This window comes from Panthera leo, chromosome F2 (genome assembly GCF_018350215.1).
Source record: "Panthera leo isolate Ple1 chromosome F2, P.leo_Ple1_pat1.1, whole genome shotgun sequence".
NCBI lineage: Eukaryota > Metazoa > Chordata > Mammalia > Carnivora > Felidae > Panthera > Panthera leo.
This window is the reverse complement of record NC_056695.1, coordinates 67,744,856-67,771,064: the sequence shown is the minus strand read 5'-3', so window position 1 is coordinate 67,771,064 and position 26,209 is coordinate 67,744,856. Positions and strand designations below refer to the sequence as shown.

General features: G+C 41.8%; 1 protein-coding gene across 2 annotated transcripts in view; it reads right to left on the bottom strand.

Moving 5' to 3' along the window:
* The window catches only part of NSMCE2 (NSE2 (MMS21) homolog, SMC5-SMC6 complex SUMO ligase), a 216,537-nt gene that overhangs the window by 144,141 nt on the left and 46,187 nt on the right, over nt 1–26,209 (bottom strand). For both annotated transcript variants that reach the window (XM_042923803.1, XM_042923804.1), the window contains exon 4: nt 5,869–6,022. In XM_042923803.1, the coding sequence (XP_042779737.1) occupies nt 5,869–6,022 (154 nt within the window). The remainder of the gene's footprint in view (nt 1–5,868; nt 6,023–26,209) is intronic.

Below are 26,209 nucleotides of genomic sequence, written 5' to 3'. Positions count from 1 at the left end.
GGCCTTGACAACAAAACCACCCCCTTCTCTGAAGAAATCATAGTCTACTGTTAATTGGCCAAATTAATGCTGATGTTGCTCGTCAAGGGCCTAACAAAGCACTGAAAAATGGTAGTATGAGAAGGTAAAACCAATGGTCACAAACTGACAGTTTTGTTTGCACAGTGTTTTAACAACTGGTAATGGAAAAATAGTTGAATTTCCGGGTTTCCCCAGATAACCTCAGGATCTGAGCACAGTGGGTCCTCACCTATTATTCCCAGCAACAACAGACAGGCATGCGTGGCAGGTGTCTCCTTCAGATAGGGCATAAGCTCTCAAGTATTTGACGGTTCTCCTGAAGATTCTTGTGACCGTCAAGGACCTGTGCTGTAGGTACCATGTGCCCAGACATCAAGCTGGAGTTCAAGGACTAAAGCAGTAAGCAAAACATCAAAGTCCCTACCTTGTGGAACTGCATTGTGGTTTTGACAAGATATAGAAGGAAAAGGAAAGCAACCCACTAGGAATAGCGAAGTGAAGGTATTCTAATGTTCCTGAGGAGCTCCCCATTCATGGCAGCCCAGGTAAATCCTTCTGTGACGTGAATGGTCACTCACTATTCTATCAGCTTTGATAACTAAATTAAGTGTGTTAAAGTGAGGGTACAGAGGTGATTTGTGAGTCCATGTAATTACAAGATTACAGTATAAAATGTCCCCATCACTGAAACAATTTCTAAGTTCACTCGTGGATTCCATTATCTCCACACCTTATATCCTACATCCTCTGTGTAGGATATACAATTTAGAAATACGTCTAAATTTCTGGTGAAGGTCTTCAGATTAGTAAATGTTCGCCTTTCCTCTAAGCATTTCAATGTACCAATAAAATTACATTTCAGATTAGATTTTTTAATACTAAAGACCACAGATTCAGTCCATTCTACTTTTGATCACAAAGTGAAGACCTTGTATTTCAAAGGTTTCTAAATATCAAATTATTGTCTAATGTCCTCAAGTTCTGCCTGGCTGAGCTGCACTACAAATTCTCATGCCTGCTAATTCTATAGCTGGTGAGTGAATAAAGGATGGCAGGAAGATTGCTTGATGACTTGAGGAAGTGTCCTACAGGGGTACTGCACATTCTAACTAAGTTCTCCTGATGCCAAAGTGCAGGAAACCAGGAGTTGGAACAGTGAAGACAGTTTAAGTAAAAGCATCAAGGAAGAGAGAAATCGCCTGAACATATTGTTTAGATAAATGAAAATCACTTTACTCAAGAAAGTACAGTCACGTCTTCCCTAAACCAAGTCATATTGCTGGGTTTCACAACTTGGGTTAATTAACAACATGATTCTCGTTTAGGGAAATGGAATCTTTTTTCTTTGGAACTGTTCCCTAACTCAGTTATCATCGCCACTACCAAAGGTAAAAATGATCTCCGATCAATCTTGATTTATGTGCCTCCAAGAATTACAACTAAGAAAAATGGGTGGCACCAGCAGGGAGGCCAGGCTACGCATTAAGTGACTCAAACCCAGGTCTTCTAGCTGCGAAGCTCATATTCTTTCCACCATGTTCTACTGGCCCTTTCTCAATATCAATAATAAGTGAAATCTAAAGCAAGCTTTCAGTTTGCCAAGATCCATTATCGCATTAGTTCTTGGTAATAATCTTGGGAAGCTGGGACAGACACAGTATCTCTAATATACAACACAATGGGTCCCCAGGTATGGTATTTATAGGAAAATCTGAAGTTTAAAAAAAAAAATCCAAACCAAAAACCTACCCTTGTTTCTGACTGTGGTTTAAATGTTTATTTGTTTTGGGGGGGGGGGGGGAGAGAGAGAGAGAGAGAGAGAGAGAGAGAGAGAGTGAGTGTTGGGACACTTGAGAGTGTTGGGACAGGTGAGGGACAGAGAGAAAGCAGGAGACAGAAATTCTGTACTCATAGTGTACAGCCTGACATGGGACTCGATCACACAGATCATGAGAGTATGACCTGAGCTGAAAGCAAGAGTCGGACACTTAACCGACGGAGCCACCCAGGTGCCCCTGATTGCAGTTAGACCAGGGGTCTGTAAACTGTCCAAAGAAGTTGTATCCAATGCCTTGTAATATCCTTAAGACATAAATAACTACTAATAAAAGAATTACTGTGTGCAGTGTAAATATGTTACCTTTCGAGTAATCGTATCTTGAAATGAGTATGGCGTACCTGTTATGTTTACATTCTCGGGACGGCAAATACCAGATTTTTGTACTATCTCTACTCTTTCCCACCGTAATCCTGGGCCTGAACTCAGCCTCTGAATCTTTCTGAACATACAGCTCCACGTAGCCCCTATCAAATGACTGGCAGTGTTGTATCAGCCATACAAATAAAAGCTGCATTTTCCTAGTCTCACTCTCTCCTATATTGTATAGCTGTGGTTTCTTGCATTTTTCTTTGCTTTTGATTTGTTATTAATAGTTCTCACATTATTCCATGTTTGCATATATTGTCTTCTCTGCCTTTTATTTATCTCGGAGCACCGAATGCAATCACTTATATACAGCAGTCCCTCGAAGTGTTTTGAACGCACCTAAGACAAATGTGTGGTATTTATTGGAAAAATCTAAAGCTAAAACAAAACAAAACAAAAAGAAAACAAACACCCCCGCCCCAAAACTGTCCTTGTTTCTGATTATGGTTTAGACCACCAGGTCAGTAAACTTTTTCTGTAAGGTGCCAGGTAGCAAACACTAAAAGCTCTGTTTGCCAGATGGTCTCCGATGTAACTACTCAACTCTGCCATCATAGTGCAAAGCACACACAATGTGGAAACGAGTAAGTGTGTCTACATTCCAATAACACTTTATTTTGGATGCTAAAACCTGAATTTTATGTAATTTTCACATGTCACAAAATATTATTCTTCTCTTAAATTCTCCCCCAGCAACTTAAATGTGTTGGCAAAAAACAAGCATTCTTGGCTTTCAGGACCTAGAGAAACAGGCAGGCTGGGCTTGACTCACAGGCTGTAGTTCACTGACCTCTGGCCCAAATTTGTGGTTCTCAAAATGAGAACTTCGGGTGGTCTGCACGATCCTTTCAGCAAGTCCGAGTACCGATGTGTGAGGCCAGATTTTCTTTATAGGCTTCAACCCAAACAACGTACCACAGCGGACTGAAGGCGGAAGCAAATGCGAGGGTCCAGCTGCCTCCTATTAAAGCCACAAACTGAAGAGATTTGCAAAAATGGAAAACAATTTCACACCTCTCACTCATTTTTCGTCATGTTTGGAAAATACATGGTTATATTTCATAATCCTCCTTACGGTAACACATTAGGGACTTATCACTGATTTTTAAAACGGATTAATATTTTTAAGAAGGTCTCAGTTTTGATTTCTAACGTGATAAATGTCAATAGCTACCACCCATGTAATAAACAAATGCTCTCCGGAGGCCCTCGGTAGATTTTTTAAATGTAAAGGGATCTTGAGAGCAGACGGTTTGAGAACCTGCTGCCGAGCCACAGCTGGGTTAACTTACTGGCCGCGGGTTGCGGGGAGGTGGCTTGCACGTCACTTCCTCAGACCCCCTGATTTCAATCTCCATCTTGACTTGTCCCCACCAAAGGGCTTCCTGGCGTTGCTGTGATCGGGTCCCCACTCGGCAAAACTGAATCCCACGCAATTTAGGTTTGTGTAAATAAAGGTGGTGAGAGCGTGGTGGTGATTTTCATGAAAGGACCCTTGAGCTCTGTGCAGACCAATAAAACTGTTTCAGCCTTTACTTTGCCAGACTAGGCAACTTGAAGCAAGACTCTCTCCCTGGCTTGTAGTTTCCAGTCTTTATAAAAAAAGAAAAAAAATTATTATTATCATTCCTTCCCTTCAGAACATCTCTCAAAACAAATATTCACTGGCTCCTGTATAAAGCCTGGTCCCTCCGACTTGGCTCCGCAAAAACTGTGGGCTCCCGATGCTAATGAGCGTCCTCACAGCAGCATTAAATCTAAAGAAACAGAATCCATCGCCCACAGTGCTACTTTGCCAGCACTAATAAGGCACCGAAAATCGCATTTGCAAGTCGTGTGCGCACATCCTAGAGAACACTTGAAGAGGGTATTAATATTTTGCTTGCTCTGTCATTTGAGATTTAAAAACTTCTGAAAAGAGTATTTTAGGAGAAACAAAAAGGGAAAGTTGTCTTAATTCCAGTGTTACATATATAGGGGAAGCCGATACAAGGAAGCATTTCTTTCAGTATAAGTCTACTTTGTCTCAAAGTTTAACTGTCTGTCCAAATGATGTGAAGTAGTGCCGGCCTTGGGAAACCACCCCCAACACCACCCCCTGACCATCTGAGAGAGAATTAAAGACATAATAACCACGATTCCAACACGTATCATTTTGCTGAACTGCACACTCTTCATTAGAAAGTGCGTCACCGTGAGCGTACGATTCTACAAAGCTTTACAGCTATCTCTTAGGGAATAATACTTTTGTAAACAATAACAAAGGAGGAAGAAATTTGTATTTTTGGCTATTTATCCTTCACTACGTATCATAAGATATCTTTTTAAAAAATCAAGAATTTTTGATCTTGATTATGATTGGGTAATTTGTCATTATTGGCTCCAAGCAGAAAAACGAAATACATGTGGCTACTTTGACCAACACCAAAAACTGAAATTCACTAGCATCTTTAAGATCGGAAAGACACTAGCAAATCATTATATTACCTGTTTGGGGGATTATTACCCATTTGGGGGAACCGCGCAATTTATATTAGAAGGATTTTGGTAGCTGAAGAAGAAAAAAATAGACTAAAATGTGGAGAAAATGCTTACTGTTTAAATCCACATTAAAGCAAAAGTCTCATCAGGATTGCAAAACATTCCAAATTGTGAAACTTAAGTTACTTGTAAGATAGACAAAAGTAAAGCTGCTTCCTCAGTCATTTTTTGAGATCTCAGCATCAATTTAAAGAAAATGCTTATATTTAAAAGAAAGCTTATTTCAAAATAGGAATCCCTCAGTACAAATAAGGACATGAAATAAATTTACATGCCCTACCACAGTGCTCCAGCCATATGCAAATGAAGGTGATGGGAAATTAAAGTTTACAAAAAAGTTATTTGCTTCCCTATCCGATTCTGTAAGGAATAAAAGAGTCATGAGCCGAAAGCAATGACAAACAATGCAAATGCAAAAACGATCAAATTACATAAAGTTGTTAAGTGGATTAAGCGGACAAAGAGGAAAAGAAAAGGACGGATGTACTTCACTGTACAGAAAAGACAGATTTCTGTCAAATACCGTCTACAAAATTTTGGGATAATGAATCACTTCTTTTCCCAATCTCGTTTTTAAATCAAAATTATGTTGGAATCCAAATCGCGATCGCGTGGCATTAATGCTACTACGAAGACAGAAGGGATCAAGAAGATTCTGGTCCACAACTGAAAAGAAAAAACTAGTCTGAGAAAACGGTGCTACTCCTCCAAAGCGGCAAAACCACAATCAAACTGGTTATTGTGAAGCGTGGCACAGCAGTTTGAAATTTGAAAAACACCATTGCTATTTTAATAAGACAGTTCCGTTTTAATTTCCCAATTCCTCTCCCCAGCAGTGGGACAATACAGTGTAACCATGTCTGGCTGCTGGGGAATTTTCTTAGCACTTTGTGGAAACTGTTGGCTTTCAGAAATGGACAGGCTGATTTGAACCAAAAGTCAGACAAAATACAGAATAGCAACAACAATAAAAAGCAATTTAGAAAGAGGATCAAGCCAAGCAGATAGGCAGACTTTATAAAGTCAGTTTTCTGGGGCGGTGTATCAGGTCAGTTCCCTCCATTCAAAAAGCCAAACCAAAGCAAAGCATGCGGACTTACATTGCTTCTTCAGTTCCTTCAGCTGTTGTTTAAACTGTACAAATTTTGCATTATTTTGAAAGTCTGTGTCACAATTCTTATTCTGTAAAGCCAAAAATTTCTTCTCCACTAATAATTTTAGATCTGGTATCTTCTCTGGACGTTCTTCTTTTACCTGAGGAAGACAACACAATTGCCTTAGTTTAAGGTTAACAATGACACCGTTTTGTGAACATTATTTTTATCTCATTTCATTCAAATAAAAATACAGTGAGGTAGAAAACACAATCCCAACAGAACCAGAGAGCTTGGGACTTGTTCCAGAACAGATGGCCGGTAAACGGTTGGGGAGCCATTCATCCCATCTCCTCATCACTTTCTTAAACCCTCCCTCCAATGCCCGACTAACCTCCTGTCTCCTGACAACTACTAGGGAAAAATCTCACACCAGAGCAACTCTGTGCCCTCCAACGTCAAGGGAACCTGGGCCTCATGGCTTCCTCCTTTTTGTCAGGTCTGCTCAGTCCCCTCTCCTCCTCTTCTCTGGCTCTCTGTCCCAGCAGGAGAGAGAGGCTCCTACTTCACAAAGAAGTTGAGGCTTTAATCTTGAACTTTGCCATCTGCAGCCACAAGGAATAAGTGTCCCCTGTTCTGTTCAAAGCTAAACTGTCAATCTATCTTCTTTTTGTTCCCCCCCAATATTTTACTGTCAAACTTCTAAACATGTGGCCAGGTTGAAAGAATTGTGTTTTACCACTCATCTACCTCCTAGATGCCACAACTGACATTTTGCTATGTTCACTTTATCACCATAGCGATCCATCTATCTGTTCTTTCCATCCTTAATCTTGCTTCAAGTTCATTCCTAATTTATCCTCACGTCTGTCAGGCCACACCTTCTTTCCCCCAAAACCTCTGAATTGGCTCCTTACTCCCCAGTTTAACAGCCAAACTCCTCTAACCCCTGCCCGCTCCCCTCAGGTACTTTCTCTTCGTAGTCTAGCTCCTTGGAAAAATCATCTGTACCCACTGTTTCTAGTTCCTTGACCTCAACCTTTAGCCACTGCCATCAAGCTGCTGCCCCCGCCCCCGCTCCCCACCCCCTTCACTGTGACTGATCTTCTTTAGGCCTTCATATTTGGCTTCCTGATGCCCCTGCACCAAGCAAAATTCACCAAACTCTCCCTTGCAGCCCAACTCTCCCTTAAGCCCAACATGCTTTAGACTTTTACCATAGCCCCCTTAATATTCGACTGCATTGATTTTTACATGTCTACTTACCCTAGCAAAATGCAGACTCTTTGAAAAATGTGTGATTTATCACTGCGTTTGCCAGCACGTGGCATGTAGTAGATAGTATTCAATATATGTACTCGACAGATTTCAAACAAATTAATCTTACATGCCCCAAATATACTTCCCCACTAAAACCCACAAATGATCGACTTAACTGACATTAGGAGAGCATACAGGACAATTTCTAAGCTGGAAGACAACTCAGAGGTCATCTAACCTTGATGTCTACCTTCCTCAGTTTCATAAATAAATAAAATTATATAGAAAGAAGTTAAATGACTTGTTTACTATAATCCAGTTGGTTGGAGGCAATGTTAAGACTGCAAATAGATGCAGAAAATTCTTGCTTTTGGTTCCAGTCCATGGAATATATTCACCTCTCTGAATCTGAGTATCAACTACTGTGAAGTCAAAAGATTACCTGTAATTTATCTGTTTCAATTACCCTTTGTCATGGAAAAAAGAATTATATAATCTTCTTTTGTTTAACTGCTATGCACTTTAATTAGCTAAAATCAAAAAATGAAAATTAACCATGAAACCAAAATGCCTAAATGTAATTTATGGTACAGAGTGTAGAAACTGTTTTCTCATTGCATGGGTGATATTCAACCAGTGCTGGATCCATCATCAAAGAGAGCTGTGAGAAATATGGAGAGGCTTTAATGACACATCTTATACATAATTAAAAATTTTAAATAAGTCCTGTACGGCTAAAGAACCAATAAAGCTCAGTTTGGAAAAGAGAAGGTAGAGAGGCAGTTTAACAATGCCTCATGTCTCAAGAATAGGAGATGTTAGACATGTGACTAGCTATCCTCTACCTCTATAATGGACAGGACAGGATGAAACAAGTTCAAGACTGTAGCATGAAAAGTTCAGAGTAGATACAGAAAATAAATGACAAGTTCTCAGAAAAGAATTATAGTCTTTCTCTCTGGATTTATAAAATAAAATGGACTCACATCCACCTGAGACGTGAATAGTGCTATTATAACCAGGTATAAAAGACCTTCTCAAGGTCTTTTCTGGGCTGCAATTGTTATTTAATCTGAGGCAATCAGAGCAGAGCTGAGCAGATGATCAGTAAAGGCAAAAGTTCTTTTCCAGTAAAGTCTCTAGCCCACTCAACATATTTAATGTCCTTAGCCCCATTACCACCCAAGCAGAAGAGCTGGCTGGAAGATGGGGGCGGAAAAGATGGAGAAAGGATAGGCATTTTGAGACTGACAACATGGCGACCTGAAATAGGACTAGGAAAACCTGAATAAGCCAAATTTTGTGATTCAAAATACTCATTTTCCCCAAGGCCAGAACCTCAATGGAACTGCCGGAAAGCACATAAATTCACTGCAGCAAGTATCTTCTCTGGAAATGGGATGCTGCGGTTGGCACAGCTATGCGTGGTAGAGAGAACTTACTAGGCTCTGGCTATCAAAATGAGAGCCTGGAAAATACCGAACTCCTTATCTGTTGAAATCAATGCGGTGAATGGGAACTAAGGATATTTTTCATGGACTCTTGCTTTGTTTGTATCTTCGAGAAATAAGTTGTACAGTCCCAAAATGAGAAGGAAAAGAAGCCATTCTTTGGGTAGCTGATCGTAAGTGTAATCTAGTCCGAAAAAGGTAAGGATGGCCCTCTTTCCCCAGGACAAATCCCAAATACTTCAAAGAAATGTGACATGGCAGGAGATTTTACTGGATCCTTAGTCCATTTCTTTCCCAAAGATCAAGTCCCTTGATGCAGGACTTAAAACCTAAGTGAATTAAAAGACCCTGGGTGTATTAGTTCGCTAAGGCTGTCACAACAACATACCACAGACTAGGTGGCTTCTAGGTAGAAATTCTTTTCTCACAGATCTGGAGGTGGCAAGTCTTTGGCTTGTAGATGGCCATCTTCTCCCTGTGTCATCTGTCACATGGTCTTCCTTCTAGCTGTCCGTGTCCAAATTCCCCTTTTTTATAAGGGTACCAGTCATACTGGATCAAAGCCCATGCCAATGACTTCATTTTAACTTAACTCCCTCTTTAAAAACCCATGTCCAAAACTGTCATATTCTAAGGTACTGGGGTTTAGGACTTCAGCATATTAATTCGAGGGGAACGCAATTCAGCACATACACTGGGTTAATAAATTTTTGAAGCAGAATTTTTTTTAAACACCTCAGAGATTATTAATCTTTATGCCATTATAATTTAAAAACGATAGGAACTACCGAGAGGTAAACTTAACAGATACCATACTTACATAATGGGAATTTGATTCTGCCCTCGGGAGAGAAAAAGTCAGGTTTTTATTCACTCAGTACCCACTTCCCTCTCCAGTATTCAGTGAGTGCCTTCCATGTGCTAAGAACTGTAGCTACACTGGAGAGAAACCAGAAAAGTCGATCAGGAGCACGTGGTGAACAGCTCTGAAAGTGAGACCTGGCCTGATGGCAGCAGGAACGACAATTTTAGGAGGTTTTAGGGAGTAAAGTAAGAATACCATAAGAAACTTTTTTTAATCACTGCTGTAGTTCAAGTATATAAGATGCACTTCAGACAGGGAGGGGGGAGGAAGTTACTGCTGTAGGTTGACTAATGGCAGAGGGGCTGACAACCGGACCGCATCACGATGCCATTTTTAAAGCACAATGGCCAAGTCTTTTTGTGAGAGCGGTGACTCCAAGATCTGTAACAGTTAATATGGGCAACCGAGGAAAGGACATTTTCTTGAGGAAAGAAGGGGCAATCCTGAACGTCTGTCTGAGTGGAGAGATCTGGTACACAGCGGGAGAGACATTTTAAATGAGATGGGAACAGAAAGAAAAGAGACGCAAAAGGAACTCTAAAAGAAGCAAAGAAGAAAACCAGGGGTGAGGAATGCCACAGAAGAAAGAAAAGGGAAAGTTTCCTTGACAGAGATGCTCGTCCTTGGGGGAAAATGACGCCAGAGAGCTCAGGTAAGATAAGGTCTAAACAGAGACTGGACTTCATTACAAGGGATTTTGTACCCTGGAGCGGAACGATTTACCCATCTTAGCCTATCAGCCTGTGAAGCTTCTCTCAGGCAAGGGCTGTTTGCCTGGGGTCTAGCGCACTTCCTGTTGTATAGTAGGTGCTTGAAAGATGTTGAGGAACAAGTGAACTATGGGGCAGCCAAATGGTACTGTCTTGAGAGGAGAAAAGAGATTAAGGGAGTTCTCGTTAACAGATGAACTAAAGTTCGGCAGTAAAGGAAGAGAGATGGGAGTCGATCATGGGAGAGACTCCTTTATTTGCACGGAGGTTAAGAGTAGCTTGAAATCAAAATGACAAAACGGAGGAAAAAGAACATGTAACCCGGGATCAGACAGATCTGAAACAACCCTATGTATGGATCTTGGGACAATCCTTCCAGGCCTCAGATTTCTCTTACCTCTGAATTAGGAATCTGGAACACCGACTTCAGTGCTGTGAGGATTAATTAAATCATGCTTGTGTTTAACTGTGGCACATTGTGGATGTTAAAAAACTTTTGTTCTTTTCCTTTTACCTCTGGCATACAGCCTTGAACAAGTTTGTGGGCTAAGGGGGAGGAGCCAGTGGGGAAACATAAATCACAAGTGCTAAGAGAAAGCAGGTAACAGATTTAAGAAAATCATTCCAGTACAAGGGCAAAAACTAGAGAGGAAGCAAGACCAGCTGGGAAAGCAAAACCACAGCCTTTACCAGGTGTCATAAATGCCTACAGGGCTGGTCAAGCAAAGATCTGAGGAAACCCCCCATAAAGGACAACAGGAAGTGGTGAGGACCCTGGTAAGCAGGCAGTACAAGCCCCAGGTGAGAGGAAGTTGCTACACAGCTCCAGATGTCTGTGGCCCCGCGACAGAGCAAGTCCGAGTTTTTAAAGAAAAATCAGAAATCTAGATTTCTGTGACACATTTTCTAGTTTTCAAAACAATGCATAGTCCAGACAATACATCAGCCTAAAGCCCACGAGTTTGAAACCTCTATTTAATGCAGAGGAGATATTTTAGCCATAAAAATAAAAGTACTTCTGTGATCCACAATATTTACGGATCCAGTGTAACTCCCAGATTTCTACCTGAGGGATGAAATACGATCCTTTCAAGCAGGACAGAGAATAACGGGAAAAATCATGAAGAAGAGAGGGGAAGTAAAGGATTCCATTTTGATATGCTCACCCAAAGGATTTATGATGAAAAATGTGGGCTCCAGACTTGAGATTAAACGTGACGCTCTGCTACTAACTGAATGACTTTGGAAAAGTTACGAAGTGCATCTAGCCTTAGTTTCCTCACGTCTAAAGAGAAAAGAATCACAGTATTTGCCTCACAGTGTTTTGAGAAAAATAGATGGAAGGAAGCAATGAAGCAGTGAGCTGTCAACCACAGAGAATACTCAATAACACATACTCAATACTCAATACTCAATAACACTCATTACACATCTATCTTTGGGGTGCCTGGATGTACAGGTCAGCAGCTCAGCAGCCTGACATGGAAACACCACACGGAAGAATCACTGTATAGATTTTAATAGAAACCATGGAAACAAATAGGGTTACCAAGAAGACGAATAAATAGAAACAAAAAAGGACCAAGGATAAAACTATGAGAATACCACATTTATGGGGCAGCTAAAGGAACCTAAAAAGAAGAAGGACAAGAGCTAAGATGACAAACAAAAGAAAATCCCCCTGAAGTCCAGGAAGGAATTTCAAGATCTGTCAAATGCTACAGAAAAGTCAAGCTACATAAGGATTGAGACTTGCCCACTAGACCTGGTGACTTGGTCCCCGGAGACTTTAGCAAAAGCAGAGACATGCACAAAGTACAGACTCTGAAATATGCAGACTTTTGTTCAATTAACTGTTTCAAAAAGATGGAGCCAGAACAGGAAAAAACACACAAATACCCAAAAGTTCCATAGGCTCTCCAACTAACTGCTCAGTTTCTGCTCAAGATCACTGGTGAATGTTTAGCTACATTTAACTGGCACCCAACACTCCTGTGACTGTAATATTTCTCTATGTCAGCAAGGAGAAGGCAATCAATGAGCTGGTAACAACCAACTTAGGTCTCTGGTGACTCTGTCCCTCATGAAGAGGCTGATTGTTTCAGGAAAAGTGATTACGGTAGGAACAAACGGCAGGATTTCATCCTTACCTGTATCATTTCCAACATGCTTTAACATAAAATTTTAAATATTTATAATATACCTCATTTCTTTCAAACAGTATTATATACATATGCAATTACTCTAAGTATGTCATTTTATTGCCCTAGGGCAAAGTCAAGGTTTCCTCCTCCTCCAATTATCATTATTGCCTTATAGCTATCATTTCACTGGGAGGGGAGATCACAGGAGCTAAGGATATTAATGGGCTGAGTCATTCACACACTTTTGAATCATGTGAGAATCTAGTGTAAAATCAGTCATTCTTGTAACTAAACGAAGACTCAGATGGATTTACTCTCCAAAACAGCCACTGTTTGATGTTTGGCTCCCAAAATAACACATACCTGATGGTTTACATTTTGGAGATCACATAGCCCTTAGAAGTTTATTATGTGTACCCAGTCATGATAAGCAATTTGTTTTGTGTTCTGCTAGGTGCACTAAGTACTCCAAGCTCTAATTCATAGTCCGCTTGATCTAAGGCTACGAGACCTGCTTTCATGCTGGGAATCCAGAGGGAATTGTCTCACTTGGTCCTCAAACATTCATTCAACAAATATTTACTAAATCCCAATTGGGTACCAGGCATTACGCTCAGCACTGAGACATTTATGGAAGTTGGCCCACACTTATGACACATCACCAACCTAACTGGTCATGCACAAGGTAAATTTATATAGGCCAATACTGTCTCCATCTTTATATTAGCAAAAAAAGCTTGGTAAAGTTTTTATTGAAAGGCATGTCCAGGCCAGGAAACATTATGCTTTCACTGGGTATAACCTAATCGCACGTACATATGGAGATACACTATATTTTTCTACAGAGTTTACTATACTGTCTTTGCCCTGTTTGAAAATACATATTTATCATAGACACTAATGATGACCAGCATGGATTACAGCCTTCATCTCATGCCAGTTTCTGTTGTCAATTGCACAATCTGCAGTGAACTCTGTTGGACCCAATTATTTGTAGTTGAGTGAGTTTCCTAGTGCCATTATTCAGTTTGACTTCTGACAAAACGCTTGAGAGAAAATACTTCCTTGTTGAGCATTATGACACATCGAATGGACTCCATGGTTCGCCAAGGTGTTGTAATACACCATTACTGAGCAGCTGCCTACCAGACATGGGAACATCTTTCCTCCTTCAAGGCTTTCAGAAGAAGTTTCAAAATGGAACTTAAACATGTGTGAGAGAGCTGTTGGTCTCATTCTAATGGACCAGTCCTGCTAGCATAGTTGTCTAACAGATGGCAGTTGAATGAGGCAACTTGCCATGTGTGTGCATCTGTTACTAAACATTTATGCTGTTGAAAATTACTCCAATAAATTTCTCATGGCATCTTTCCCACCATAAGATTATGACCAACGGGAATCACTTATTTATTTATATGGGATGCAGCATTAGATTCCCATATGGGGGGCAGAGGGAAACCACCCTCCTAATTTTGCCTCTCGAGTATTTTTTACTTTTTGCTTTATTTTTTGGGCAGAATTCATGTGAACATGCATTATTTATTTATTCATTTATTCACCCATTCAATAAATATTTACTGAACATCTAACCACATGCAGGCACTGAGCTGGGCACTGGAGATGTGACAGTGAGCAGACTAACCTGCACCCTGCTGTTCTCATACGGTTTGGGATTTAATGGAGGAAACAAGCATTATTCAAACAGTCAAATACACCATCACCAACTGTGATAAGTGCTGTGAAGGAAACGTATCAGATGCTGGGAGAGCATGTACAACATGAATTTTGAGGACATCGTTTTCACGGGCAATGTTTTTAAGCACCGTGCAATTTAAACACAGGTCACGTGGAGGGGAGGGGAGAGGAGGGGGAGACTCGTCTCAGACACTGCCCTGCACAGCACCTTTCACCAGAGGGGTTCAAAGCTTTCCATACACAAGTGTCATGATCCCAGTTTCACAGATGTGAGGAATGGACAGCTACCAGCAGTTAAGCATCTTGCCCAAGGTCATGCTGAGTCAGTGACCAATGGTTTGCATTCATTCAAATCTCCTTTCAATTTAATTTTGCTTTGCTTTTACCTCCAAGAAACAATTAAGAATGAACTTTTACACCCCATCTTAATTTTATGAAGACATAGTTGATTTCAAGCATATATTCCCAACCTTCAGTGGCCATTTGTCAGTTCTTGTATGAAAGACACTTATTCTGAATTTGAAATTGCCTTTCTTGTCCGCCACGCCTCTGTCATCCACAAAATTACTCAATGCCTTATTTACCTTTATGGTATTTCACTCAGGATTTTGTAGTGAAATAAGTACAGCAATGGCTTGACGCTAATGGGATGTTTCTGGTCGTACCAAGTACCCCATGATCCAGAAAGACGATCTTTCAGAATGCTAAAGCATTTACTGGAAATTCAGTTCCCGTGCTACCTGGGAGACAACACCTCATCAGGTCAGAGTAATGTCCCACAGGATGCTTGTAACCAGTGAATAATATGTGACATTCGTTCTCTAATAGCCAGAATATGTGGGCTAGGAAGCAGGGAACAAGTACACATCTTCTCCCCGTCACCATACCCAATGACCAACTTGCAGCCCCCCCACCTCCCATGGCTGCAGCTCTAGATCTGCTGGTTTAACAATCTCGGTACCCAAGAGAAGAATGATTTCACCAAGGGACTCAACAAAGCCTCCAATGATTTGGAAGCCTAAACTGCAACCTAGCAATTCTGAGCTCCTTGTGACACTGAAAAGACAGACAGACAGATGAGGTTACAGAACTGGTTGCAGCAATGAATCTTGATTTTCAAGGGTAAAGAGGATAGCTGCTCCAGAGTGAGAAAAGAGAGGTGTGTGTCTGGGACCTGAGATAACTTCTGGTTTTGCCATTTCTAATGGTAAAAGATAACGGAAGTCGTAACTAACTCCATACAGGCAGGAACACAGACAACCCCAGGAGTGAAAGTTGACGTGTTCTAGTCAGATAAAAACCTACAGTCAGCTGTGAGCTGGCTGCGAACAAAGGGAACATGGAATGGGTCGTGGAGAAAAGGAGTTAATACCAAGAAGTTATGGGTTCAGGACTAATGGTGAAAGCTAAGACAGAAGTGTCCCTTCATATTTCTTCCTTAGTTTGACAAATACATATTTATATTTTAAACTAATTTCTCCCTTTCCCTTTTTCCTAATATTTTAGAAAATGTAAGTTGGTGGTGAGGTGCCTGGGTGGCTCAGTCAGTTAAACATCTGCCTCTTGAGATCGAGCCCCATGTCGAGGGTAGAGCCTGCTTGGGGTTCTCTCTACCCTCTCTCTCTCTGCTCTTTCCCCACTTATGTGTTCATGCGTGCTTTTCTCTCTCTCTCTCTCTTCAAATAAATAGATAAACATTAAAAAAGAAAAGTTGGTGGCTCACTAGTTACAGAGTACCACAGTACAACAATAACACAAAAAAAATAAGTGTGGCCCAAATAGCCTGGACTTGCAAACAATAACTAATAAGATGTTTGACTGGTCCACCTTTGGGGGAAAGAGAGAGCATATGAGGAGAGATAGCTGCAGCATATTTTGTTATTGTTCCTGCTGTTTGCAAATTTAAGTCTGGGAGAAAAGTATATACAGAGGTTGAGCAGCTAAGCTCACTGGTCTAGAACCTTTCGAATACTTTTCCTATGTTTGGGGAATGTCCCACCTTATGAGAGATACCTCACTGGGGCCGGAACCCCAAATTTGCTTTCCTGGCCTCCTCTGCAGTAAGAACCCAGATGTCATGATCGCCCTTGGCCTGTGGAACCTCAATTCTTGAGAATGACATGAGGGAGTTGTATAGAAGGTGCCAGCCTAGCCCCTGGAACCAGATTTACCTAGAGACAGAACCTTCCAACCTCAGCTCTGCCTCCCACTAGCCATGTGATCTCGGGCAAGTTACTTAACCACTCAAAAACCCGATTTCTTCATGTACACTCTAATCAAGTCAGAGGCTGTCATGAATATTGAATGAATTAATATGTTTAAGGAATTTGGAGCTCTGAAATCCAAAGACAGTAGCCACTGGCCGCAGGTGGTTATTTAAATCTGAATTAAAATTACACAAAATTTAGGGGCGCCTGGGTGGCTCAGTCGGTTGAGCGGCCGACTTCGGCTCAGGTCATGATCTCGCGGTCCGTGAGTTCGAGCCCCGCGTCGGGCTCTGTGCTTACAGCTCAGAGCCTGGAGCCTGTTTCGGATTCTGTGTCTCCCTTTCTCTGACCCTCCCCTGTTCATGCTCTGTCTCTCTCGATCTCAAAAATAAATAAACGTTGAAAAAAAAAATTTTTTTTTTAATAAATAAATAAATAAAATTACACAAAATTTAAAATTTAGTTCCTCGGTCACACTGTCACATTTCAAATGCCAGTGGCTGGCGGCTACTTTCCTGGACAGCACAGATCCGGAACATTTCTACTTTCTATAGGAAGTTCTACCAGCACACGATGACGTACAGAATACGTCCCGGCACTCGGCACGCGCTCACTCGAGATTGCTACCGTTGTTATCACCAGTATTGTTATCACCACATTGTCGTCGCTGTTCTTGTTGTTACTTCGCATCACACCTCCAGAACTTACTCACCTTCTATCTTCAGGTTTGCACCTCTGACCACCATCAACTAATCCCCCACCCTCCATCCCTTTCCCTCGCCTCTGACAACAGCCATGTTACCATTATTATTACAAAATCAAGTTTAATATTCAGTGGGACTTAAAACCTGGGTGGGGAAGGGAGACAGACGAGTAAAAAGCAACTTGAATGTAGCTGGTAAGAATTAGCAGCAGTCAATCAGCAGCAGCAACTGCTCTTGATTTATAGTTTATTATGGGCAAGGTACTGAGCGAAGTGCTTCACGTGGCTTCTTTAATCCCCTCTCCAAACAAACAAACAAACAAACAACCTGAGAGGTAAGAACTAATGCCCCTATGTTACAGATTAGGAAACTGAGGCTAAGGAGTAGTCTGACGGCAAGTGGTCCAACAGCTCACCTGACCTCATGGAGTTTACACTCTAGCTGGCAAGAACAGTATTAGCCAGATGATAACGAGTGCCTCGGACAACAATCAGGCAGGGTGGGGTAGGTGCCCTCATCTATGACGGGCAGTCAGGGAAGGCTTCACTGAGAAAATGACATGAACAGAGACCTGAGGCAGAGTAAAAGGAGGTGAGGTGACAAGTAACACGGAGGGAGGGTGGGACAGGTCAAAGAGGCCAGTGTGTGTGGCCTCTCACCCCTCCCCTGAGAGATGGGAAGGCTCGGGCAGGAGTGAGGAGATCTGATTGCCTGTTTAAAGGATCACGCTGGCTGTTGTGATTAGAAACAATTTGGGGGAGGAAGGGCAGAAACAGGCCGCTGTAGTCATCTACGCAAGGGTGACGATGGCCGGATGAGGGTGACGGCAGCAGAAGGAGCCAAGAGGTGGTCACATTCTAAATACATTCTGAAGATAGAAACAACAGAGTTTACTGATGGGCTGAGTACGGGCTGAGAAACAAGGAAGTTGGGACAACTTTGGTTTTACCCTGACTGAATGAAAGAGTATAGCTGTCATCTTCTGAGGTGGAGAAGTCTGGAGGGACAGCTGATGTGGGAGGAAACACATGAAGAGTTTAGGTTTGGAAGGTTGAATGTGAAATGCCAGCGGGAAGGAAATGAAGTGGAAACGAGAAGACAGCTGCATACGTGAGACACGGTTTTGGAGAGAAGGCGGAGTATAGGTACAAACGCTACAAACAATGATCAAGTACAAGTACTTGAGTACAAGTACAAGTACAAGTACAAGTACAAGCACAGGAGAGAAATCCACTTGACAGACAGAACTCAGGCCCTCCAGGGAGGGCTTCCAAAGTGAGAGAAGAGCACTCCCAGTAGAAGGAATGATGTGTACTGAGGCCAGAGGCACGAGAACATTCTAAGACTAGCATAAAAGAATGGTAAAAAAATGAGACTAAGCAGGGGAATATGTCAGGGAAAGACATCTGTATTCAATCCTGATGGCAGTTAAGGAATAACTGAAGACGGTAAAGCTGTGAAAAGGGCAGGCAGAATAATGAAAATGTCCAGTTTAGAAAGACTGCTTGGGCTGCTAGACAGAAAACACTGGAAGACGGCACAGCTTTGTGCAGCAAACGCTCCAGGGGAAACTGAAGACCGAAGACGGGGAGGAGGCCGGTGAGCTATCTGACAGTCGGTCAAGTCTGGAGGCGGGCGGCACGCTGGAAGGAGCTCGGAGGAGGAAGGACGAAGAGACGCTTCGTGGTGTGCGAAGCTGGGCGGACGCCATCGCCATTCACCAAGCTACAGCGGCTCAGAAGAAGATCAGGGGCCAAGTTCTCCCCGACGCAGGCTGAATTTAAGGAGCCCGTGTAAAGCGGGGATGGCAGAGAGAAGAGCGAATCTGTCTGTGTGATTCTCAGACGAGTGCCCGGCGCGGAAATGAGGATTTGGGCCTCAGCAGCAGGCAGACGACGATTCAAGTTACAAGCATGGATGTTCTCTCTCTCGGGAAGAGAGTGTAGCGTGAGAAAAAGGGCCCAAGAACAGGCAGAATACAAAGATTTAGTGGGCGGGGACACATTCAGGAGGGTTCACTAAGGAGACCATGGAGAAGTGGCCAAGGAGCTAGACGGGAAGAAAAACAGCCGTGCATGGTCATAAATGGAACACAGCAATTCAGCAGGGAGAGGGTGTCAATAGCAGAGAAGTCACGCGAGGAACTGACTGAACAATACCCACCGGATTTTGCACAAGGTGTGGAAAACCTTGGGCATGTCACTAACTGTCCGCCTCAGCTTCCGTCTCTACCCAAAAACATTACACCGTCCACTGCACAGGCTGTCGTGAGGATACGCGGTAACGTGTAAGAAGTACCAGCAGCATCAGACACACGCAGCACTAAAAAACTGCTCTGTTTCGATCGCCACGTAGGTCAGACAGGTCATGGCAACAAAGAGAACAGAGGTAGGAAGCACGGAACGATGGCCGTGAAGTGAGAATGCGCGGTTGGACAAAGAGCAGGTGGCAGAAAAGAGCGACAGTCCTTTTCCTTTTCTTCCGCCCTTCTGCGGATGTTTCCTTTCTCCCTCCTTCTAGATGCAGCTTAGAATGCAGCCATTCCCATGAGCCTGTCAAAGGGGCCCTGTTAAGTTTCTCTCAGAGTTTACACAAAGAACCGTGTTTTCACAGCCTTTTAAGACAATCATGAGTCTGTGAGACGGGATGCTATGTTCTTTAGAAGAGCAGCTTAAATTCATGAGCAGTCCCACAGAAGTTAAACCTATCGATTAGTGATTTCAAAAATTCTCCTAACAGTTTTTGAAATGATAAGCCAGGTAAGGTTTATCAAATGAAACATTCTAACTACATGATTAAGGAGACCTTTGAACAACCAAATGGACTTTCAGGTTAGTTTCGACACCGACCAAATGAGAGTCACAGAGAAGTTTCCCAGATTGCACGTGCTTTCTTATCAAGGACTGAGGCACTGCCTTTCGGGGGGCAGAGAAGACAGACCGAGAACACGGTCTCTGCCACTTGCATTTCTAACGTAAGAAACACTGAGTTTTACATAAAAGAGTTCCGCTGATTTTTTTTCATATTATAACCATGCCCATCCTATTTCTTCCACGGCCTCTTTGCTGCGGAATTGACTTTGTAATTCTTTCAATGCCACTCTCAGTACATGAAGCCCATAGTATATGCCCTTCCCTACCTGCTTATTCTGTTACACCCATCAAATTCAAGGTTCCTAGAAAAGCCCCAATTCCTGAGGATCGCGATTTTCTTATACACATTTACATAAACTTCCCTTTTCCATACGAGTCCGCAGTCACTGGTGATACTGAGGCTCTCTGGTGGTAAAGAGGCGCCCTGCTTTCGAATCTCAACAATGAAGGACGTATTCCTTGCTCTAGTCTTCGTGTGAGTGTGTGGAGGGGAGACAGCAGGAGAAGGGATGTACGTACTTGGGGTTCTCTCTCCTGAAGAAAGCAGGCTTGAGAGGAGATTGGGGAAGGCTACGTTTCACAGAAGTGCGTTCTTTCTGAGCATTCGGAAGCAGGAAGACCAGCCTTTAACACCTGGAACCACTGGGGAGCAAGAGCGTCTCCACCATGTTCCATTGCTTCCCTGGGTCTTCCAGTCACTGGAGGATCTCAATCACTGAAAGAAGGAATTCAGCATTTCCGTTACCATCTAATAGAAAGGGAAACGCAAGTGGTTTTCTTCCTTCTGTTCTTGCTAAGTGTCCACCAGAAAACCTATTTAGTATGACTGTAGGAGCCAGGAAGAAGGCAAAATACCGATTTCGGAAATACTACATTTTCCCCTCTCGGTCCGTAACTTCTAAGGTTCTGAAGTGCCACAAAGATTCTAGTAAATAGACCTCTGATTTCAAATCGCCTGCCTTTATATCACATACACATCTACAGCATGGAGTGAGGGCAATCCATAGATAAGACGCTGGATCTTTCCCTCAGTTACCACATCTCACCCAACACGATAAAGACTCTGGAATTACTAATGCTCCAGTAGTTCATTAATGCTCCTTTATCCTTAACCTGTTCCATTCACTCCAGCCTAACAGCCTATCAAATTCTCAGATGCTGCCTTCTCTATAATTAATATGGCTTCCTGATATTTGAAGTTACTTCCCACTACTAAAGCTATCAAATTGCCTTTTCCCTTCCAATTCATCTCTTGTGAGAAAGGTTTCCTGACTAAATGAAAAGGAATTCTATCCATCACAAACCTAATCAAAAAGCTACTATGCCCAGGAAAATTAAAACAATGACCAAGACAAAACCGGTCAGATGCTTCCTAGTCCGTATACAGCACTTTTTAGAATAATTTACATAATCTGATTCTCGGCGCCCAGAGAGATTAAGTAACTTCCTTGAACCAAACACCTAATAGGGGACAGAGCCGAGGCTACAGGGTAGCCACCAAGTCTGAAAACACAGATAATACTATTTCATAATGCAGTGTAATATTATATAATTAAGCCACGTATTGTGTGTTCACCTACATTTCCAGACTTGGTGGCCGCCCTGTAAACCCAGATCTTCTGGCCCCAACCTATTTCCCTTGATTCTCCCACACGTTTTGCCCTGGAAGTACTAAAAAAAGGGGGCAGTCAATGGAAAATACCGCCTTCCACGGCGATGATAGGTAAACATTTATAAACCAGCTTTCCTATTCTGTTTGCCAATTTAATTTCACAGCCTTGTGCCTGGAGATTAAAAGAGGCAACTAGTATCTTCTGAATGCCTACTGCGTGAAGCCTCACTTCCTATGAGGCATGAAGTATTTTACCTACATTATCTCATCTAGTCCTGGTAGCAGCCCTACGAGGCGTCGCCCTCTTTTTACAGATAAGGAAACTGAGGATTTCAACAAGACAAGTCACTAGCCCAACGTCATACAGTCAGGCACTGGAGGAGCAAGGATGAGTCTGGGTCTTCTGATTTCAACTGCAGTGTTCCTTCCCCTAACCCAGTGAACATTCCTTACATGTTCCATAACATGCCACACACTGACCATGGAGAGACTTCTCCCTCAGTGCTTCTAAAAATCAATCATGAACAAATCTACAGGCTAACCTGGCAAGAAGAAAATGGTTACTCAACCCGAGTTAACTAAACACAACTTAAAACACCGGGAGGCACAGAGCAAGCAAGAGAGCAATGTTGGCAAGGTTTACTTTTGTTATGGAAAGGACAGAATGTTTTAATAATACAAATATAAAGCATCTATAAAAACTAGGAAAAATATAAAAACTATAAAATCTAGAACAAAAAATTTACTCCATTTTTATCTCAAATCCCTAAAATTCTTTCATATTCACACCACTGCCACTTTTAAAATATAACAGACACAAAGTTTCAGAAAGATCAATACTGGTTGCTCTAAAGTCTTCTCTAATAGAATGTTAGAATATGAAGTCTTTTCTAACATAATTATTTTCTCCTATAACAGTTCCATATAGCAATATTCTTTTCCTCAAGTAGTTCTTTACTACTAACAAAATCCCTCCCTTATCCATGTCAGATCAGTGTGAAACATCACTTTTTGTTTAAGCTAAATGCTCCAAAACTTTACCTTTGGGAAATTGGTAATAAGACAGGTGGAAGATCAGAAGTTTACTTTATAAATGGCACTAGACAAAAACATTCTTACTCCCTAATGAAATCTACAACTCAAAGTAAACTCAGTGAACTCTGTCTTGAAGCATGACAATAACCTTGAATTAGGTCAAAACACAGAGGTTCAGGGACACCTGGTTGGCTCAGTTGGAGAAGCATGCGGCTCTTGATCTCGGTGGTCATGAGTTCAAACCCCATGTGGGGTGTAGAGATTATGTAAACATACAGAACTTAAAACCAAAAAACATCAAGGTTCAGAATAACCTCTTAAGAATAACCATGTGACCTCAGCATGTCCCTTAACCTCCCTGAGGCTCAGGGTCCATCACATCTACTTTTCCTAACCTGGAGGGTTGCTGTGATCATTAAAGAGGTCTAGGGGCCCAGAGGGCTTCTCACCCTTCACCCACAGCAAAGGAAACTGGTTTCAGACTTTTAGTCCAGGGGCCAGGGGACTGACCAGGGGACACTTCCAAATCTGGTTTAATCAAACTATCAATAGCCCTAGGCAAATATCAAATAATATGGGAAGCCACAAGAGTAGTAAATTCATTATCGTCCAGACTTAGGCTAAATCTTCCAGGACGTTAATTTTTTTTTTTTTTTTTTACATTTATTCATTTTTGATAGAGAGAGAAAGAGCACAAATGGGGTAGGGGCAGAGAGAGAGGGAGACACAGAATCCGAAGAAGGCTCCAGGCTCCGAACTGTCAACACAAAGCCCGACGCGGGGCTTGAACTCACAAATCGCGAGATCAGGACCTGAGCCGAAGTTGAACGTGCCCCCAGGACATTTTAATCATAAAATGATACCCATACTACAATTGGGCTTTGTTATGGTTTTATAGACTTTGGATCACAATGAACTACTGATGATTAAATCCTTCTTAAAAATTTGTCTAGACTGGAACAGTAACTTGTATAGGAGATGGTGTTCCATGATTCAATTCAGAAATCCAAACACTGGGAATGATCTTCCTCTTCCCAGCTCTAAGAGCTAACAACAGAGACTCCCTTCCCATTCTTTTTGGCAGAATCAGGAAGTCTCTGTCACTCTAGTCCTGTGGCCATTCAGACATGAAATGTCAGACGGGGACTGTCAGGATGTAGTTAAAACTATAGAATAATCACCTTTCATCTTTTTGGGGGAGGGGTCCACCACACATTACTGTTTATAATTTCATTTTATCTACCACTAGCCAGTGAGGTGTGCAGGACAAATACTATTATCATTCTGATTTAGAAATGAGGAAGCTAAAGTATAGAATTAGCACGACTTTTCCAAGGTTACAGCACGGCAGAGTATTAGAAGCCAGATCTTTATTTCCCAACCCAACACGCTTATCAATCAAACACCAACTGCTCAGGGAAGGGGGGAGAAGGAAGTAAAGGTGACTGTGACTTATTTAGACTAATTACTTAGACTAATTTTGCCTGGCTTTGTGAATTTTCATTAATTTCCTTCTCCATTGTTGCCTGATGAGTTAGTCACTGAAACTATCAGATCAGACATTATAAATTGTTTAAAATTATTTCCTCATTGTTATATATAGATACTCAACTTCAAGTGTTTCATAATAAAGTGACTCAGGGACTAAGCGAGCCCCATCTACATGAGTCACTTGTTGAACTGTTACAAGAGATTTATGCAAAACTCTTGGGAGGTGGGCGGGGAGGGGAGACAGAAATAAACATTTACCCAAAAAGATGACTAAATTAAGGACAAAAAGTGAAATGTAAAACTTCCACAGTTTAAACTGTGGGATGGGAAAATAATTGTGAGGAAATAAGTCACCCATCACCACTAATACCCAGTTCAGGTAGTTCAGAAGAGTTTGCCGATTTCAATCACCATGTAGTGGACATTTTTGTGGAAAGAGAAAATTAAAAGGTAACAGGACAATGCTAAGACCATGCCTTTATACAGCACTTTGCCCTCACCAGGGCTTTCACATATGTTATATCTCAGTGTGTAATCAAAGAATTACTCTAAGATAGGAATGGACAGATACTATCAAGTTCATTTTGCAAACTTGTTGAAGGTCACGCAGCTCTTCAGTAGACAGGCGTCGAAGGAAACTCAGTCATTAAATTCAATTAAATTAACACCGAACAGTTTACCACGGTTAATGGGGTCATACACATTTTTACGCCACAAAGGCAAAACACTTGAATTTCATATTCTGGTAGAGCAATTTCACCACTATTACAGAAAATGTGGTAGGACATATCCTAATTTCATCTGTATTATTTATAGGTGCTTTAAGTAATGTCTTAAGAACTTCTTCTAAGAAAACACTAAGCATGCAATGTTTCTGCTGGGGCTTTTTAAAACACGGTGTAACCACACTGCACAGCAAATTTAATTTCTGATTTTGCAAGAGGGACGCTCTAAGCACGCCTAGGGTTTAGTCCATTTAAAGTTCCTATTTTGTATTTCATGTGACATTTTTGGCTTCTGTTACAATGTTGGGGGCTAAAATAAACCTCAGGATGACAGAGTGTAGTGTGATGGGTGGAGAGGGTTTGCTCCTTGGTACCAGTAACATTCCAAGGACCACGAATAGCTGTGGCATTGAGAAGGCAGGCACTGAAGCGTGTGAGACCCTGGGTGTCAGCAGAGGGAAAGGCAAAAAGCAAGCCCAAGTCAAGGACGTGGAGATTAATCATGTGATACAATCAGATTAAACTATTTCTGGTCACTGTGTCCAATTTTAAGTAATAGTGATTCGCTCTTCCTGCATTTCACTTTCTACTGGAAGATAACTAAATGATTATTTTAAGATGAAATACAGGATAGAAGAAATAATTAGAAACTGTTCATAACAACTGATTGCATTACTCTAGCCCATGAGAAATGAACACAAGGATTTTCACTATTTTAAAGAATGCTGTATTACGGGACATAATTTTTCCTTCAAAAAAAAAAAAGGAGGGGGGAGAGGGTGACACCTGGGTGACTCAGTCAGTTAAGCCATCATCAGCTCTTGATCTCAGCTCAGGTTATAACCTCACAGTTCATGGGACCCAGTCCCACGTCAGGCTCTGCACTGAGCCTGCTTGGGATTCTCTCTCTCCCTCTCTCTCTGCCCCTCCCCCGCTTGCATGTATGCTCTCTCTCAAAAGAAATAAACTAAAAAAGAAAAAAAAAAAAAAAAGGCAGAAAGAAATGAAACTCAAAAAGCTCCAGTGGTTGAAGTATCAGGTTGGCCATGTCACAAAAGAATGAAAGATAAAGTGATACTACTGCGAGAAGCTGGAGGCTTTCAGAGAGGAACAGAGTTAAAAAGACCGTTGACTCTCAATGACAGTTCACTGGGCACTGGCTCCACTTCTAAAGAAAGCTTTTCCTTACCCATGCACCTGCAAACTCACATAGAGCTTGAGAAAATGAAACCCATTTATATTCTCCCCACTTACACTCTTTCTATTCTCTCACTTGTCAACAATTCATGGGGATCACACATTTGAAATAAAGCTGACGACTTGCAGGGAATACATCAGAGCAATAAATCCAATGCATTTTTCTCTCCCGGTATTTTTTCAAATGGGTGCTACTAATAAAGTAAACACAAATGACTTCAAGATGGAAATGTAGCTCGAGGACTTCCTCTGTGCACACGGGTATATAGTCATGCTATTTATTGAACTATCTTGCTTACATCTTCAAGTAATTTTTGGCTATCTAAGAAGACACCTCAAGTTGGTCCTGAATTACCAGAGTGTTTACTCAGTTGTCTG